Source organism: Mus musculus, chromosome 19 (assembly GCF_000001635.26).
Source record: "Mus musculus strain C57BL/6J chromosome 19, GRCm38.p6 C57BL/6J".
Classification (NCBI taxonomy): domain Eukaryota; kingdom Metazoa; phylum Chordata; class Mammalia; order Rodentia; family Muridae; genus Mus; species Mus musculus.
Window position 1 is genome coordinate 4,510,246 of NC_000085.6, and position 19,298 is coordinate 4,529,543.

Here is a 19,298-nt window from a genome sequence, read left to right on the forward strand (position 1 = left end):
AGAGTAGGCGGCGGCGCGTAGGGGGTGGGCTCTTCCCGCCTCTTCACCAATCACAAGGTCTTCTGGGGACGCGAGGGGCGGAGTCGACGTGAGGCGCCAAGGCTTAAACGCGAGGGGTAGGTGGGTGCAGGGAGGAGTCCTGAAAGGGGGAGCGGTGAATGATAGGGCCAGTCATCCAATCTTTGGAGGGGTTGGGCTGTCTCCACCAATGGAAAGTCTTACGGGCGGAGCCAGGGCTGCAGCAAGTTTGGTTGCGCGGAGACCGCAGCTGTTCCCTGTCAGTGGAGGCAGGGGCCGTCAGAGGCGGCGGCCACGGCTAGAGGCGGCAGGGCGGAGGTGAGTGTCCGCGGCGCTCTGCACCTTACTCTTCCTGGTGCAAGTCGCTGCGGGTGGAAGTGCACCGGCACCGGCGCCGGGGACGCTTATGTAAGGGTGGCGCGCGCCAAGGCGACGTGGGTTCCGCGAGTGTCGGGGAGACGGCTGCCGGCATTGCACGACGCGGCGCGACAGGACGTGCACAGTCCCTCCCCCCAATCCCCTCGGGCACCCGGGAGGCACGGACCCGCCCCCCTCCTTTGCTCTGGGCTCCCAGGAGCCCCTGGCTGCCGGAGCATCCTTCAGGCGCAGGCAACTCGTTCCACCCCTCTGGCGGCCCACATTGGCCTTAATCCTGCTCTTGCGGGCCCATTTTCGAGATAGAGAAACTGACGCTTCAAGCCCTAAAGTGCTTCGCGCCAGCTTCCCGTGAGGGCTCGTACTCCAGTCTGTCAGAATGGGGCGCTCACAGTAGCCCCATCATACTGCATATGAAATCCATGCCGGGAGCGTTGAGAGAGACTTTTTCTTGTTCTTGATGTTTATACCACATCTTCAGGGGGAAGCTCCTAGGAGCCCCTGGGTTCCACTTTGGTTCAGGTGTGGAAGGGATTCTGAGCCTCCCAAGATTCAGTGATCCATCCGCCCAAAATCCCTCAGGAGTTGTGCCCGGACACTGCCCGTTATTTCTACAGCGTATACGAAGTCTGAAGTGCGTTTGGGAAGTGCCCTTCTGGGCAATCGCGAAGCCCTGGCTTTGAGGACTTGTGCGTGCAGATTCCTCCCAGAGTGACTGCCCTGTGTACTTTGAGGGAGTTGCTTTACCTTTGCAGGGCTCTTTTCTCCTGTCACAAGCTTTGGAATCAAATAAGATTTCTAGGTCTCTGGCAGGTTTGAAATTCTTAAAAATCTGAAGGTCTCTTCATTTTATGAAACGGGTCATCCAGGCTAATTACTCCCGATCTCCATCTGAGAAAACTGAAGTCCGAAGAGCCAGCTAGATAGACTCAGTCCCTAGATCACAGCTAGAGCCCCAGTCTTTGCCTTCCCCGTTGCTCCCTCACCCACTGCCTCCAGCAATCCTGGCTCCAGCCTCCTGCTTGTCACCCTTTCCCTGTATATGATGCAAATGCTCTGCTCCTGTTGGGGGTGGACATGCTGAGCCTTCCACCTGCTTACAGCTAAAGCTTGTTGTTTGACTATTCTTCACTGTTAACTCTCAAACTCTTCATTTTTGGAGACAAGATCTTGCAGTGTAGCCCAGGCTGCCTTTGAGCTCATGATCCCCCCCCTGTCCCCCCTGCCTGTCTCTCTCAAGTGCTGGGGTTACAACCACATGCCAACAGTTACATCTCTAAGTCTTTATTTATTTATTTTATTAATTTTTGTTTTTCTAGACAGGGTTTCTCTGTGTAGCCCTGGCTGTTCTAGAACTCACTCTGTAGACCAGGCTGGCCTCGAACTCAGATCCACTTGCCTCTGTCTCCTGAGTGCTAAGATTAAAGGCACTTGACACCCAACCCTAATGGCTACATACTACAAAACACTCCTGCACCTAAGGCTCTGGGAACATTGTAGAAGAGGGGATGGAAAGATTTTAAGAGCCAGAGGATCAGGGAGTTTGCTACAAGATTGTGTCTCCTTATAATTAATGTTAGAAGCTGTACCTATAAAATCTCACCAACATGGGTGTCTAAATGTGATTTGATCAAGAGTGACACCAATGGACATACTAAACTAAATGGGGATAGGGGGATCCACAAGGCTCCAACCCTGCACAGAGAATTATAGGTAGCTCAGGAAAGCTGGCAGTGGGAGAAGGAGTCGTCCCCAGGGAAGAGCACACCAATTGGTTTTTCAATGCTAAATGATCATCCCTGGAAACGTACATACAAGCAACATAATGTGGATGGAGGAGGCTATAGTTAGGAATATCTACCTATATCTATCATCCCTGGAAACATACATACAAGCAACATAATGTGGATGGAGGAGGCTATAGTTAGGAATATCTACCTATATCTAATCTATCTATATGAAAAAAGAGGCCTTGAATTTGAAGAAGTCTGGGAAGGGCATATGAAAAGGTTTGGAGGGAGGAAATGGGAGAAATGTAATTATAATCTCCAAGAATTAAAAAAAGAAAAAAACATTGCTTTTCCAAGAAGAAGAAGAAGAAGAAGAAGAAGAAGAAGAAGAAGAAGAAAGACATGTGCCACCATGCAGAGATTTTTTTTTAATTTTGTCTATTTTTTATGTATGTGAGTACACTGTCGTAGTCCTCAGGGCATCAGATGGTTGAGAGCCACCATGTGGCTGCTGGGAATTGAACTCAGGATCTCTGGAAGAGCAGTCAGTTCTTTTAACTGCTGAGCCATCTCTCCAGCCCATTTTTTTAAAGAAGAGTTTTTATGTAACTGAGGCTGACCTTCAGCTCTCATCCTTCTGCCTCTACTTCACAAGCTCTGGTATAGGTGCACACCCAGTTCCCTCCTGCTTTTCTCTTGCACTATCCCAAATGCTGTGTGCTGGGTGCATGTCCTCCCAAATTCCACATTATCATCATTTGTGTCCCTAACACTGTCATGGGAACAAGATAGTGCTTAATAAATGTTTGGATAAATTTGAAAAGCTCAGGGTGAAAACCAGTGAGGCTAGTAGGGCAGAAGCTGGGGGAGACAGAAAGAAGTCAGTCTGGGGCAATGGCCGTGGTCATTAGGAGGGAGTCTCATCTTTCTGGAATACTTTTCTGTCTGAGCCAGATGCCTCATTCAGGTCACACTACTTCTAGAAAATTCTTGTGGGTCTTCTCTTTTGTTGCCTCTGCTAGCATGTTACCTCTTTTGAATGAGCCCCTACTTTTTGTGCTCTGGAAGTGCCTGGCTGCTGCTACGTTAGTGTTGAGTTGTGTAGAGAGATAGAACTAGTGTCTGAGACTGAAGTGCAGGCTGCTCCTGAGGGTTAGAGGCAGTTGTGTGGAGAAAGTGCCTCGGGGCTGATTTCTTGTCCAGAGGCATCCTCTGCAGAACTTGCATCTGCTCATTTGCTGGGACCTCACCTGAGCCCGTGGCTACCTGCCAGGAAGGAGGACCTGAAAGTGAAAGATGGGAAATTGGCAAAGAGAATAAACTATTTGCTTATTGAATGGGAAGTTTGCCTCAGCTGGCTTCCCAAGTGGCTGGACATTATGGCCTGAGCTTGCAGTCCCAGCACTCAGGAGGTGAGGCAGGAGGGTTGAAAATCTGAGGCCAATATTCTCAACTATACAGTGAAACCCTGTTTCCTTCTTACACTGTTCAACGAAACAAGACTTTAATGTTGTCTTACCCTTGACCTCTTGAACTCAAGGTCACTTCTTATCTGCCTTTGAGACTATTCACTTTCATCAAGCTGTTTTTTAGTGTCTGTCCTCTGCTTATTTCTAGTGACCTTGTTTTCTTCAGGGCCTTTCTTCTTGTTCTGTCAAAATTTGAACTATTCTTCAAAACTAGTGGCTTTCCTGTATTAAGCTTGCCAATCTATTCAGTTGGCTATGGCTCTCTATTTTAATATGATGATGATGTTATTAATTATAAAAGCCAACATGTGTGTATTTGTGTGTTCACGTCTGTGTTGGTGTGTATGTGTGTACTGCCACTCTGTGATAGGGACTTTGCGTACAAAGAGGTGAGACAACTCATTCAAAGTCATACAAGTAGAAATGGCATGGCTGGAATTAGCCCTGGGTTCAGGTCCTGCTAGCTGCTTCTCATGTTTTATCCCGTATTTGTCTTCTAAAGTTGGTTTGTAACAGTTTATTGGCGCTTTTTGGCAGTGCCTTTTGGCATAGATCTCTATGTAAAGCAGTACTCAGTAAATGTTTTATTGAAGTAAATGTCCTAAACATTCTGTTTCATTTTGACATAATCTATTATGACAACTGGCTTTCTGTAGACAAGTGAGCTTGCTGGTCTGTCTCCCACTTTGCTGTGTGTGTGTTTTTTTTTTTTTTTTTTTGATCAGTGGCCTGAGTAGCTCACAAGTGGTCTTTAGAAAAGAAGTAGCCTACAGAGTATCCAAAGTAGCTATATACTCCTTGTGTGTTCCTGGGGTGGGGGTCCTTAAATATTGAGGTGTCCTCTTAAATATGGCAAGGAGGGGCCTCAGCAAGAGAGGATAAGAGGGGGGGGGTGTGAAGAGAAGATGCATGGCAGGTCACGTAGGCCTGTACTTCATTAGTGTCAAGTTGCACAGTGAGATAGGCCAGCATCTGAGAATCAGGAGTGCAGGTAGCTCTTGAAGAGTAGGTGCTGCTGCCTAGAGAAAGTACATCTGGAGCTGGAGGGAGGAGGGAGGGAAGAAAAAGCACTTTGGAGGAGACAGCCTTGTGAGTTTTGTTCTTTCATAGTGGTTCCAGTCGGGCGTTTTACTTAAATGGTTATTGCATGTTGGCCCTCATGAGAGCATGCCTGTTTCCTCTTTTAGTGCTGGGGACTGATTGAGCCTAGCGTCCCATGGATACTAGTCAACTGCTGTATCACTGAGCTATATCCCAGTCTTGTTTATATACATACCTTTATTTTATGTGTATGGGTGTTTTAACTGCATGTGTGAATGTATGTATGTATGTAGTGTTCATGCAGCCCAGGTATCATATCCCCTGGAACTAGAATTACAGAAGGTTTTGAGTGGTCATGTGCTTGTGAGAACTGTACCTGGACCCTCTGCAAGAACAAATACTTTTTTTTTTTTTACTGTTGATCCCTGTTTCTAGTCCCCTTTTACCTTTTATTTGGAGACATAGGTTTTGAATTTGTGATTCTTCTACCCCTATACAGGCTTATGTGTAACTCTAGCTACTTCTGGAGTTTGAGGCAGAAAGATCACAGATTCTAACCCTCTGTCTTTCTTCTCAGTTATTGCTATTGCCCCACATTTTATAGATGACTGGGTGGCAGAGCAGTAAGATGTGGGGTGCAGGCAGCAGGGGCATTATGACCCTTATAGAACAAGCAGTTCTGTACACTCCCGGTGTTTCTGACATTCCTGGGTTCTCTGGGGAGTGTCTGGAGAAATGAGGATAACAACCTTTTTTTTTTTCTCTTTTACTTTAGCTAACATCTACCTTCTGGAGAGCTGACAACACTAATGGTGAGTTCTGAGCCTGAGCCCAGGCCTGTCAATGGGTCACATGGGAGTTTCTTAAGATACTGTAGTCCTAATGTGCGCATGCCATCTTTTAAGTTCAGTCAGTACAAAAAGGCACAGGCTTAGCTTTTGGAAAATCTCCACTTCATCTTGATCTCTGCATTTTTCTGGGTTTTCACAGGAAGGTGACATCTGGTTCTTTGTAAGCTCCAGTTGGCAGCTGGCCAGCTGCAGCAGGAGGCCCTTTTTCTGGGAGGGTGTGTCTTGGGAAGCTGGGCAGGGGATAGTGGTGCTGACCTACAGGAAGCATCCCTTCTGTGCAGCCTTTGAGAAGACCCCAAGTTCAGAGACAGGCATTTGGCAGTGGCACTCGGCTGTTAAGAGCACTGGCTGCTGACAGCCTGGAGATGGTCAGCTGTGACATGAAAGGAGATTGTGTCATCTAATTGTAAAAAATACTTGATGCATTTCTCTGATGTCTGGCAGCCAGAGAACAAGGAGTAAAAGAATTGTCCCTTTTCCTGCCTACAGAGCATTCAGCAGCACTGTCCTCTAAAACTTGCCACTTTTGTTTTTGAGACCGTTTCTTCATGTGGTCCAGGCTGACCTGGAACCCGCTCTGTAGACCAGGCTAGCCTTGAACACAGAATGTCTCCTATTTCTGCCTCCTGAGTAAAGGCATGTACCACCATGCCCAGTAAACCTGCCACTCTTAAACACTTCTCCCTTGGGGCTTCTCTGGGTTGCAGGTCACTGGGAGATCCGTGTGTGTCTGCTCAGTCTGAGTTCTAATGCAATGGTTTGGGCCAACATCTCTCTCCAGTCCAGTCTCTCTCCAGTTTGTAAGAAGAGATACTCTTTCCCTCTCTCTGAGCTGCTCTCCCTGCTTCACAGCTAGGGACCCTGGGGACTTTGTTGTTGTTTCTCCAGAGCACATGTTTATTGTGGGGTAGAGATTTCTTTGTACAGGGATTTTTCTTGTTGTTTTTTTTTTTTTTTTTTTAACTAATTGTGCAAAGAATTTTCTCAGGATGCTCTTCTTGACCCATGAGTTCCTGTTCTCTCTCTCTCTCTCTCTCTCTCTCTCTCTCTCTCTCTCTCTCTCTCTCTCTGTCAAGGTCTTTTATGTGTATGGGTGTTTTGCCTATGCACCACATGCATTACAGTACCTGAGGAGTCCAGAAGAAGGTGAAGGTGCTTTCTGGAACTAGTTACAGATGGTTGTGTGTGGGTATTGGGAACCAAACGTGAGTCCTCTGGAAGAGCATCCAGTGCTCTTAGCTGCTGACCCATTTCTCCAGTCTAGAGTTGGTTACTTTTGAGATCTTCCACATTCCTCTTGTCTTTCTTGTCTTAGGTCAGTAGTAGGTGTCTTTAACTCTACCACACATTCTCCTTACAAAGTCCATGGCGAAAAAGCTGATGGCCTATCCACCATTCACTTATGTTTTCTGGCTCTGTGTACTAATTATTAGTATAGGGCCAAGGTACGGAAGAAGATAAAGCCCACAGAAGGTTCATGAGCAGAATCCAGGATGCTGATGCTGTTGCTTTTTAAGGCTGTCATCTTTTACAGATGACAAATCTATCAGTTAGAAGAGAAAGTTAGTTGCCGAGAAGGGACCACTCCCAGGTCATTTGCTTTGTCAAAGCTTGTTCTGCGCATCAGTTCCCAGAGCCCTGCTATTTCCCCAGAGCTTTTCTTCCTTACAGTAACCAAGACTCTGTCATCTTAGCTGGATCCTTTCTGATCTGTACCTTTTTCCTGGGGATCTCAGAGGGAAGTGAGTGTCTGCTGTTGTTACTAAGTGTCCCACCAGAAGACAGAACCTTGGTTTCCCAACCCACCTCAGTCTGCAGCTTGTATGTTACTTCTGGTCTTAATTTGTAATCTGGACTCCAGCCCAGCCTGGGATATGCCAATGCTGCTGGAAATACCTTGCTCTAGCTATGTGAGTGTGGGCTAGGCCAGACTCCTGTGGCAGCTCCTCTTCTGACCCACATGCAACATGACATCCCAAGCTGAGGTTGCAGGGGAAATTCCATGAGCTAGCTGTGCTGAGTCATGCTTAAGTCTCCTTTCTCCTGTCTGTCAGTAGTCAGTCCACGGTCTGTCACAGTTAACTGTAAGACTATAAGCCTGTCACCTATATCTGCACTTGCTTTACATTTCTGAGTGTTTTCCCCACTGACATGCTATCAGTCGATAAGAAATTTATTAATAATAAATCATTAAAGTAAATGTAGTATTTACTTTTGAGCGATATTCCTTTCATGCATAAGAGACCTGAGATTTTGGAAGCCTCAGTGACTGGTATGTTTCCATGAAGGGTGAGTAGCATGTTTGGGTGAGGTTGGGTGCCACACCTTGGCCTGACCAATGGAGCTTTGAGAAATGCCAGATCATTCATAGTGATTTTGGTTGAAGGTTTTTTTGTTTGTTTTTTGTTTTTTGAGACATGATTTTGCTGTGTAGTCCTTGTTGGCCTCAAACTCACAGAGATCTGCCTGCCTCTATCTTCTGAGTACTGGGATTAAAAAGGCAGGCACCACTATGCCAAACTGAAAAGTGTGAGTTTTGAATTATTAAAATTGAAAATTAAAACATCTAGTTCTTTTAAGGATTTTTAAGTTTAACTCTCTAAGTGTAAACACTGAAATTTTCCATTTTAGATTTTAGAAAGATTTAACAATCACTTTGAAAGGCCTTTTGATTAATGTTAGTCTCCCTTGAATAATTCATTAAACCTATTTGAAAGTTTTAAATTGAATTTATAAATTATAGTTACCTTCTCTTAATTATTTTTTTCCAATTGCCTGATTAAAAATCCCTTAATATTTTAATTACTCTTATAAATTTAATAAATTAAGCCAACTCTTAAATTGCCTTAAACATTCCTGTTATGTTTTATTTATTTATCTTTTAATTTTTAGGGTTTTTTGAGACAGTATTTTACTCTAGCACAAGCTAGCTTTGACTTGCAGTAATCCTGCCTTAGTTTTGGAATTACAGGCATGAAGTACTATGGTTAGCCCTATCTTGGTTTAAGATTTATTTTATTTTAATGTGTGTGTATGTGTCTATGTGAGTCTATGTGAGAGAGAGAGACTGTGTCTGTCTGTGTGTCTGTGCAGGTATACAAGGAGGCCAGAGGAGTCAGATCACATTGGAGCTAGAGCTGGTAGCTGTGAGCCACCTGACATGGTGCTGGGAACTGAACTTGGGTCTTTTAGAAGAGCAATGCTTTTTAAAATTTTTTTTTTATTTTATTTTTAATTTATTTTTTACACTCCATATTCCATCCCCCTCTCCAATCCACCCTCCGACTGCTCCACATCCCACACCTCCTGCGCAACCCACCCGTCTCCACATGGATGCCCCACCCTCCACCCCACCTGACCTCTTAAACTCCCTGAGCCTCCAGTCTCTTGAGCATTAGGTGCATCATCTCTGAATGAACACAGACCTGGCAGTCCTCTACTGTATGAGTGTATTGGTGGCCTCATAAGGGCTGGTGTATGCTGTCTGTTTGGTGATCCAGTGTTTGAGAGATCTCAGGGGTCCAGATTAATTGAGACTGCTGGTCCTCCTACAGAATCGCCCTTCTCCTCAGCTTCCATCAGCCTTCCCTAATTCAACATCAGAGGTCAGCTGCTTCTGACCATTGGTTGGGTATAAATATCTGCATCTGACTCTTTCAGCTGCTTGTTGGGTCTTTTGGAGGGCAGTCATGCTAGGTCCCATTTCATGAGCGCTCTATAGCCTCAGTGATAGTGTCAGGCCTTGGGATCTCCCTGTGAGCTGGATCCCACTTTGGCCTGTCGCTGGACCTTCTTTTCCTCAGGCTCCTCTCCATTTCAATCCCTGTAATTCTTTCAGACAGGAACAATTATGGGTCAGAAATGTGACTGTAAGATGGCAAACCCATCCCTCACTTGATGTCCTGTCTTCCTGCTGGAGGTCAGCTCTATAAATTCCTTCTCCCTACTTTAGGGCATTTCATCTAAGGTCCCTCCCTTTGAGTCCTGGGAGTCTCTCACCTCCCAGGTCTCTGGTGCATTCTGGGGGATCCCCCCCCCCCAGCCTTCTATTTCCTGAGGTTGCTTGTTTCCATTCTTTCTGCTGGCCCTCGGGGCTTCAGTTCCTTTCCCTCACCCAATACCAGATCAGGTTCCCCTCTCCTCCCTCCCCCCCCCTCCTCCACTCCGTCCATTTTCCCTCCTAGGTCTCTCCCTTCCTTCCCACTTGTGATTGCTTTCTTCTTTCTCCCTTGGTTAAAAGAACAATGCTTTTAACCAAGCTAGCTTGATTGGAATATCTCTCTGTCTCCTCCACTCTCAAGTAGCCATAAACTTCTTTCTGTTCATGGAGATTGGTTTGCATCTTTCTGGAACTTTCCATAGGTAGGCTGGTTTAAGGTCACATCTACTTTGTCTGCCTTCTTTTACTCAGTATAATCATTTTAAAACACATCTATGTATCAAGAATTCATTTATTCTTACTGCTGAGGAACTATTGTATTACATGGACATCACATGATTCATCCCTGTGCGTGATGTTGGTCTTCTCAGTCAGCTCCAGCTTTTGTCAGCTACAGATAAAGCTGCTGTGATCAGTGGTGTATGAGTCTGATCTGGCAAGTGCTCTGATGGTGATGCCTCCAGATCTAAAGATTGAAGTTCTACTAGTTTGTGTGTGTGCGCCTGCGTGCGTGAGTGCCCTGCCTGTGTTCAAGGCAGGTTTGTTTGTTTGTTTTAATGGATATTTTTCCTTTGCCCAGGAGTGGAGTGATTAGATTACATGTTAAACCCTTCCAAAGTGGTTATTCTGTTTTATATTTCTATCAGTAATAGAGAATTCTAGTCACATTCCACCTTCTCCAGCATTAGAAATCATCAACCTTTTCAATTAAAGAATTTCACATTTAAAATGTATACTATGGCATTTCATTGTGGTTTCAACTTAGATTTCCCTAGTGACTATCATGATGTGGATTTTTTTTTTTTTTTAATGTTTTCCTGCTATGGGGTAGTCTTTTTCTGTTTAAGACAGTGTCTCACTATATAGCCCAGGCTATGTATCCCAGGCTGGCTTTGAACTTGTAATTCTCCTGCCTTTGCCTCCCAAGTGCTAGAATTATAAGCATGTTCCACCATGTCTATCCAAAATTCCTTAAAGCATATAAAGTACCAGCAAATGCACAGAAGTGGGAGCCGCTAGGGATGGGCTCCAGGGCCGTGTGCATGCTAGGCGTGGGCTCTGCTCCTGGGGCACATCCCAAGCTCGGCACAGCAGACTTCTTTCTTTCTTTTCTGTTTTATTATTTTATTTTTTGTTTTTTTCGAAACAGGGTTTCTCTGTGTAGCCCCAGCTGTCCTGGAACTTGCTCTGTAGATGAGGCTGGCCTTGAACTTAGAGATCCACCTGCCTTTTTTTTCTGAGTGCTGGGACTAAAGGCATGTGTCACCACTGCCTAGCAAGATTTCTAACCCAAAATTAGTAATACTATGGCTTTAACTCTGCACATATGCACTTAATTCTACATCTTTCTGGAATTCAGAAGCTCCTGAATAAGGAAACAATTATGAGACTCATGTTACTTTCTTAAGAAACTTTTGGTATTTCCCCTGAAACTGGATATTTTCCCTATGATTTAGGGACCCTTGGCCCAGATGAAATTAGGTCTTAGCTTTTGAACATAGCTATGAAGCAAATCTGTGATTCACTATCATTGGGCCCTGCTTAAACACCATTGCTTAATTTCCTCTCCTGTATCTCCACTTCTCTACCAGATGCTGAAACCATAAACTGGATTTGATTTATATACTTACAGCTTTCTTTCCTACAACATAGGTAGAACTTGAATAAAAAGTAAGTAGAACTTCGGTCCTGTGTAGCTGTTAAGATTTTGTTTGACCCATGACCAGTTGCAAAATTCATGTCAGTGACTCAGCAGGGTTAGAATTTGGGTCTCTGTCTTCCAAGTCTAGGCCTGGTATTCCACTCACTATTTCACACTTTTTTTTTTTCAAAAAGAAAGAGAGTGTGGAATGTAAGAATTACTTTTTGCTCAGTCAGGCTTAGTTACCGAGAAGTGCTACAACTGAAATTGGTGTTGCCTGCAGTCCTTCCTCTGATAGATCACCTGGCCTCTCCCTGACCTCCCAGTGGAGAGTTACCAGACTTTCTGAGGGACCATTGCCATCAAATCTCATTAGAGACTGGATCTCAGATGGTGAATAGATGTGGGATTCTTGTCTTGGTTCTTCGGTTGGTCCCAGGAAATTTGTGGGGGTAGAGAGTAAACCTCCTGAGAATTATTTCTGCAGTAGTATCTCTCTCAATGTCTGGTGCTTATGTGACCTCATGTGGATAAGTATGAAGATCTACTGAGTTCTCAAGAGAAAGTCCTTTAAGTTGGAGAGAAATTGGCATGATAACATTATAGATTCTTTCTCAGCAGGATTCCCCCCACCATCACTGTTGTGAATATTTTTAAAGAAATATTTATGTATGGGTATTTTGCCTGCCTATATTTGTCTATGTACCACTTACATTCCTGATGCCTGAGGAGCTTCCAACTTCCTGACTTGGGCACTAGGCATACATACACATACACACACGCAGGCAAGACATTCTTTTTTTTTTTGGTTTTTCGAGACAGGGTTTCTCTGTGTAGTCCTGGCTGTCCTGGAACTCGCTCTGTAGACCAGGCTGGCCTCGAACTCAGAGATTCACCTGCCTCTGCCTCCCAAGTGCTGGGATTAAAGGCGTGCGTCACCATGCCCGGCTTCAAAACATTCATAACATAAAAAAATAAACCTTAAAAAAATCATTGTCGGGCAGTGGTGGCGCACACCTTTAATCCCAGCACTTGGGAGGCAGAGGCAGGCAGATTTCTGAGTTCGAGGCCAGCCTAGTCTACAGAGTGAGTTCCAGGACAGCCAGGGCTACATAGAGAAACCCTGTCTCGGAAAAAACAAAACAAAACAACAACAAAAAAAACCCAACAACATGGGCTGGTGAGATGGCTCAGTGGGTAAGAGCACCCGACTGCTCTTCCGAAGGTCAAGAGTTCAAATCCCAGCAACCACATGGTGGCTCACAACCATCCGTAATAAGATCTGATTCTCTCTTCTGGAGTGTCTGAGGACAGCTACAGTGTACTTACATATAATAAATAAATAAATAAATCTTTAAAAAAAAAAAAAAAAAAACCCAACAACAACAAAAAGTCATTGTCAAGTGACATTTAGCCTGGTTTCTTTGTAAGAGTTTTATGGTTTTTTTTTGTTGTTGGTTTTTTTGTTTTTTTTTTTTGCTATCCAACATTTTGTTTTTGAGTGTTTTCAGTTATCTGTGGCTAACCTGTTTCCAAAAAACATAAAGTGTAAAATTCTACAAACAATTTATGTTGCAAATTACTCACTGTTAAAAGTAGCCTGATAAAATCTCTTGGGTGCCCTGCTCCTTACTTCCTAGGATACAAATTACCCCTTTGCTCAATAAATCCATACTATTTAGGAAGCCCAGCTGTCAGCTGCTTCATGGCCATCTTGATTGTCAATCAACTGTGCTGGAGTGTAGTAGGGTTTGAGCAAGTCATCTGTCCTTGTGTAGAAGCCTTACATTATGCCACCATGCTATGCTGTCTGTCTGTCTTCATCTCATCATGTAGATGTTGTGTGATCTCACATCAGCACAAGAAAAGTTAGAACAAGCCAGGTGTGATAGTTTACACTTTAATCCAAGCTCTTGAGAGGCATGTGGTTGCTAAGAATGTCTGTAACTCCAGTTCCTGAGGATCTAAAGTCCTCTTATGGCTCTGAGGACACTCTATGTACATGGTTGCATGCACGGGTGTGTGTGCGCTGGCACACACACACATACACAAATACATGTAAATTACCCTTATTCATAAAAAGCAAACCAAAAACAAGACCTGTGAAACCAATGAGCCAAAAAAGTTGAGTACTGTAGCCAGTCTTTTGTTACTTTGTGGGCTTCCTGGGTTCTCCTTTTTTCCCACCTGTCTCCACCCTTTCAACCCCCTAACACTAGATAGGAGAGACAAAAGGATAGAGGGGAAAGGAAGGAGCTCTTGAATAAAGTCAAGGGTCAGAAAGGGGACTACAATGTCACTAGACTACTCTCTGCTGATTAGGGGCTTCAAGTTTCTTGGGGCAAGTTTGATCTTCCCTGTCAGGATATCTAATTTTTTCTTTTTCTTTTTCTTCTTTACCTATGACTGTTTAACAAACTTCAAACAAGAGCAACCAATAACCAATGACCCACCATGCCTCTTAGGACCCTGGCATTTATATACCCTCTGAAATGTCCCCAGAATTCCAAAAGTCACACAATTGCAGAAACTGTTTAAAGCTGGCAAAATCATACCACGACCAGAGCATGAGGAAATCATAGTCAGCTACTGTGGACAGAGCATATGAGGGAGCCCCACATCCCACACCTGGGATTAAAACCAAAACATAGTCTTAGAATAGTTCTGTGTTTTTTAAAGGAGACAAAATTCTAAAATTGTCACTACAGGTCCCCCACTTCTGTTTTAAGCCTTTAATTGTGCTGAGTATAATGAAAAATTATAAACAGAGACATTTTCAATGAAATAAATGCTTTCTGGGTCATTGGCCAAGGCTTTCAGGTGATCTCTCTTGCTCAGTTCTAATCTTTATTACTTTTGATGATAGCTCTTTATTTCCTATAGAAATATAAACTTGTGTCCCCAACACAAAACTTTTGCAGGCTTTCATTCTGATGTTAACACATCCATATAGTAGATTGCCTGATTTAATTCACTTCTTTTTTTTTTTTCTTTTCTTTTTTTTTTTTCTGGTTTTTTGAGACAGGGTTTCTCTGTGTAGCCCTGGCTGTCCTGGAACTCACTCTGTAGACCAGGCTGGCCTCGAACTCAGAAATCCACCTGCCTCTGCCTCCCAAGTGCTGGGATTAATGGTGTGCGCCACCACGCCCAGCTTAATTCACTTCTTGACTGACAAGAGGCAAACAGTTTATACTTTTTGTTGCGAAGGCTGTTTTCTGATGGTAAGAAATTGCCTTGGATCTCTCTCTTGAACTCATTGGTTCAGTGGCAACTCTTGCCACATTGCCTAAAACCCCTGGAAGCCTAGGCCTTCTTTCTGGTTTATATTTAGGAAAATCATTGTCCTCAGAGACTCCTTGTTTACCATATTTCTTGAAGTTAACACACTGGGCATTTTGAGATCTAGACCTTCAGTAGCTTAGTTGCAGTATCTTTGCAAATGACTGTATTTCCCGCAATTGAAGCACTGGGTGTTTTGATATTGGAGATCTCTAGCTTTAGCTTGATGCATGGTACATGTTAGAACTGATATCAGTCATATCCCTTATCCACTTGTCTATAGGCAACGCCTGCACCTTTAATGGTCTAGTATTTTTTTTTTATGTTCAGTGTCCAAATTTTCAAATGCCAAGGTCTCAATCAGAATTTGCCTTGTTTCAAGGTCTGATACAGCTTTGTTCGCAGTTGAGACTAATCTCTGTAAGAAGTCAGTGAAGGCTTTTCCAGAGCCTTTTATATAATCTTTGTAAATGAGGCGAACCTTTATGGGTTCCTCAACTTTGTCCTGAGCTCTTAAAGCCACTAAGTGACATTGTTCTATAGTAGCATCATCAAATCAGTTCTGTTCTTTGCCTAGCAACTAACTGGGTTTTGACTATATTCATTCCCCTTGCTCAATATTCGAGGCTTCTTCTATCCACCATGTTAACCACTTCAACTGTGGGCCAGCCTCTAGTATAGCTGTCACCAATCCCTTCCAGTCTTGGGGAATAATTCTATTTTGAGTAGCCCAGTTATTTAGAATTTGTTTCACATAAGGCTTGTGCTTCCCATATGAGACCACAGCCTGTTTAAAACACTTTAGATCTGTCATTTCTATAGGATGCCATCCTATCTCGTCATAACCTTTTTCTTACACCATTAGCAGGCATATACTGTATGACTACTGGGAAAGCTGATGGTGCTCATCTCTTTACTCTTTGCCCCTCCTCCCACTCTGGCAGCACAGTTGATTTGAAATTAGCCCTTTCTTTCAAAATGGACTGTCATCAGCCTGTCCTCCTGCCTTTTCAGCTTTTCTTTGACCAGACCTTCCTTTAGCACAGTTTCTTTCCCTCTTTCCTCCTGTGAGAAATTTGCTTTCTTGCTCAGTTACTGGGACTGAACCTTTTTGTTCTCTCTTTTTTGCAGTGCTCTTTGCTTCCCAAAAGCTTCCACCTCCACCCACACGGTTTTCAGTTGCACAGCCATTCTCCCAAACTTTTTTTGAAACAATATAGGAAGAGGAGGAGGAAGAGAGTAGGAGGAGGAAGAAGAAGAACCCAGAAAATTCCCTCTGGGAGCAGAGCCACGGGGAGATATCCTAGCAGTAACAGCCACAATAAATATTTTGTTGGCTTCTTGGGGGTCAAACGCCATTCCTTCATCCCCTGCCATTTCCTCTATGAAACCAAATTTCCCATTCTGCCTAGCCCAATATCTGAGTGCCACTTGTAGCCTGATCTTTGGCTACTTTGTGGGTTCATCTTTCTTCCATCCTTCTCCAACCCCTTTTCTTCCACCCTTTTCAACCCTCTAACACTAGATAGGAGAGAAGAAAACACAAAGAAGAAGGAAAGAGCTCTCTGAATAAAGTTAGGGCTTGGAAAGGGGCTGATGTTATCACTAGGTTACTTCCTGGTGATTGAGTTCTTTGGGGCAAGTTTGATCTTCACTGTCAGGATATCTAATTTGTTCTTATTCTTGTATCTTCTTTGCTCATGACTACTTAACAAACTGAGACCAACAACAATCAAAAACAGCCAACAACCTGCCACACCCTTCAGGGCTCTAGCATTTATATACCCTCTGAAAGACTCCAGAATTCCAAAGTCACACAACTGCAGAAAGTATCTGCAGCTGGCAAAATCAGGCCTCTGCCAGAGCAAGAGACAAATCATAGTCAGTTACTGTGGACAATCTGAGGCAGCCCCATGTCCCACACCTGGGATTAAAACAAAAACATATTCTTATTATATTACTGTGTTTTTTAAAGAAACCAAAATTCCAAAATTGTCACTGCAGAGCACAGTGTAAATTATTATAGCTTTATATTATTTTCATAGCAGTGCATTGTTCTAATTTTACTAATTATTACTTTTAACTTTTTATAATGCTTAACCTATGAATTAAACTTTATTATAGGTAACTGCATATGGGAAAAACAGTTCATATAAGGGTTCAGTATTACTAGAAGTTTCAATCGTGCCCTGGACATCTTGAAATGTATCTCCATGGACAACGAGATCATGTTGGGGCCAATTTTACTGTATGTCTGCAGGAATTTTAAATATAGTCTCTCTGCACCTATGATTCCATGGTTTTCCTTTCATTAATATAGGGATAGTGTGATAAAGTGTATGAGTGAGAGTGTGGGGAGGGACCAGGCCTGGTGGTGCATGTCTTTAATCCCAGCACATGGTGGGCAGAGGCAGGCAGATTGGTCTTTCTCTGAGTTTGAGACTCGCTTGCTCTATGTAATGAGTTCCTGGCCAGACAAAGCTATATAGTGAGACTCTGTCTTATAAGAACAAAAATGACAACAGCAAGAACAAAATATGTGTGTGGCAGGGGGTGGGGGTGGGGGTGGGGGTGTGCAGCCCCAGAGATGGTGCTATAGTTAAAAGCATTTGCTACTCTTGCAGAGACTTGCCTGTATTGGTTCACAACTGCCTGTAACTCTAATTTCAGAGTCTCATGTTATCTTTTGGCCTCCTCAGGCACTGTACACACAGTGCATATAGAGACAAGCAGATGCACATTCATGCCAATAAATGTTGAGGTTTGGTCTTTTGTTATGTATTGTAATGCTAGAATATTGCCCCCCAAGGCCTAGTTGCTCCCAGTGATGAGAGAATCCTAATGTAGACCCCAGTGACACTATGTAACCTTGCCCCCCAAGTTATTCCTGTTTTGTAACTAAAGATGCCAACAACTTATAGCTGGGCAGGACATAGGCAGGGGTTTTTGGTTCCTGGGCTTGGGTCTGAGGAGAGACAACAAGAAGAGAGGAAGGAGAAAGAATGTGGGAAGAGGAGAAGATGCCATGGGTTAGATGAGTCATGAAAATATGGCCATGAGGGCTGGCCATTTGGAGTTAAGAGCTGCCCAGATAACAAGTTATAATTTGGGGTTATTGATGGGGAAGTAGATTCTATAGCTTAGAAGGTAGCTATATCTATCTGCCCAACTTTAGTGCTGATTAAGGCTTATTATCAATATAAAAAGTTGTGTATCTTTTCTCTGGGAACTGAATAATCAAAAGCAGGATAGAAACCCCAATGTGAGATTAACTATCTATTACAACAAATAATTTTTTTAAAGCATGTAAGAATACAGTTGGTCTTCTGTGGGGCTGGGTGTAGGGGAAGTGGGGAGGGAGAGAGCCTGTGTCTGGCCAGAGTTCCTGTGCTCTGGACTGGAGGACTGGAGGACTCGGAAGGACTGCTGACGCTTTCAACTCAGCCCCGGTGGGCATCTGGCTGTGTGAAGCCACTGACCCCACTTGGCGGGGGGTGGGGAGGTTGAGGGGTGGACAAGAGGCAGTCCCTGTTAATAGGGACCCCAGGGCAACACTCTCGGCCCCAGAGATATGGGAAGAAGGCAGAGTAAGAGAGGTTCCCACGCAGGTGAGAGTCCTTAGTGTAGGAAGGCCTTCTGATGGGAGATTAGGCACGGCTCATTAGGAGGGCCTTGATGAACAGAGACAGTCTATGGTTTTAGAGCTTTATTGTAGAAAGGCAGGGGAAAAGAGAAAAGGTAAAAAAGAGAGAGACCAGCCATGGCCATGTGGAGAGAGGAAGAAAGGGAAAGAGAGAAAAGAGCTAGAGAATAAGAAAGGTGAAAGCTTAGAGAGAGGTAAAAGCTTAGAGAGTAAGAGAGAGGGAGAGAGTAAGAGGGAGAGTAGGGAAAGTAAAAGCTTAAGAGATTGAGGAGGGGCCAAGCAGCCCCTCTTATAGTGGGCTGTGTTATCTTGCGGTTGCTAGGTAACTGGGAGGAGTCTAGCCTGATCGGCAGAAGCTTGAGACATTGTCTACGTGACTACTAGCCACATGCTTCTCTTGTGGGGGCTGTGGGGGCTGTAATTTCGACAGGAGCCAGGGTTCCAGAAGACATGAGGGAACGCCTTCTGTCCCATGTAGGTGGGAATTACCACCACCGGGGTTCTACCTCAGCTTGACTGGAGACCAGACTGTGCATAGTCCATTGCCCCACAGTCTTCCATATTTTGACTCCCATATCTGTAGATTCAGACAAGTTCTTTTCCTTGTATTATTCTCTAAGCAATAGAGTATGGTAGCTGCTTTCATGGCATTGATGTTGCTGTAGGCATTATAAGTAATCTAGACAAGAAGGTTACAAGAGGATGTGTGGGGGTTACATGCACATATGCCATTTTATATAAGGAACTTGAACATCTGCAGATTTTGACATTTAAGATGGGACTTGGAATGAATTCCTTCTCATATATCTAGGGGTGACTGTCATTGAGTGACAGCAATCTAATTTGAGAAGTACAACTTGAAGTATAGTGGATCAAACAAGTATGTTAAGGTATTCAAATGACTGTTGTTACAGAAATCAGGAAGTCACCAAAATGTCTATCAGAAGGTGGTTGTTCTATATGTTATTCTGTTTGGGATCATGTGCTATGGCCTTTAAAAATAGCTCTTGTACGCTAATCAGACAGTCACTCTAGTTTTATTACCACAGAACAAGACCTATAAAACTTTCATATAAAATAGGCTGTAAAAT

At 43.9% G+C, this 19,298-nt stretch overlaps 1 protein-coding gene across 1 annotated transcript in view; it reads left to right on the forward strand.

The window, feature by feature from the left end:
- Positions 1–226: 226 nt before the first annotated feature.
- The window catches only part of Pcx (pyruvate carboxylase), a 111,281-nt gene continuing 92,209 nt past the window's right edge, over positions 227–19,298 (forward strand). Inside the window, exons 1-2 of the mRNA NM_001162946.1 lie at positions 227–336; positions 5,409–5,445. Of these exons, the coding sequence (NP_001156418.1) occupies positions 5,443–5,445 (3 nt within the window). The 5' untranslated portion in view covers positions 227–336; positions 5,409–5,442. The remainder of the gene's footprint in view (positions 337–5,408; positions 5,446–19,298) is intronic.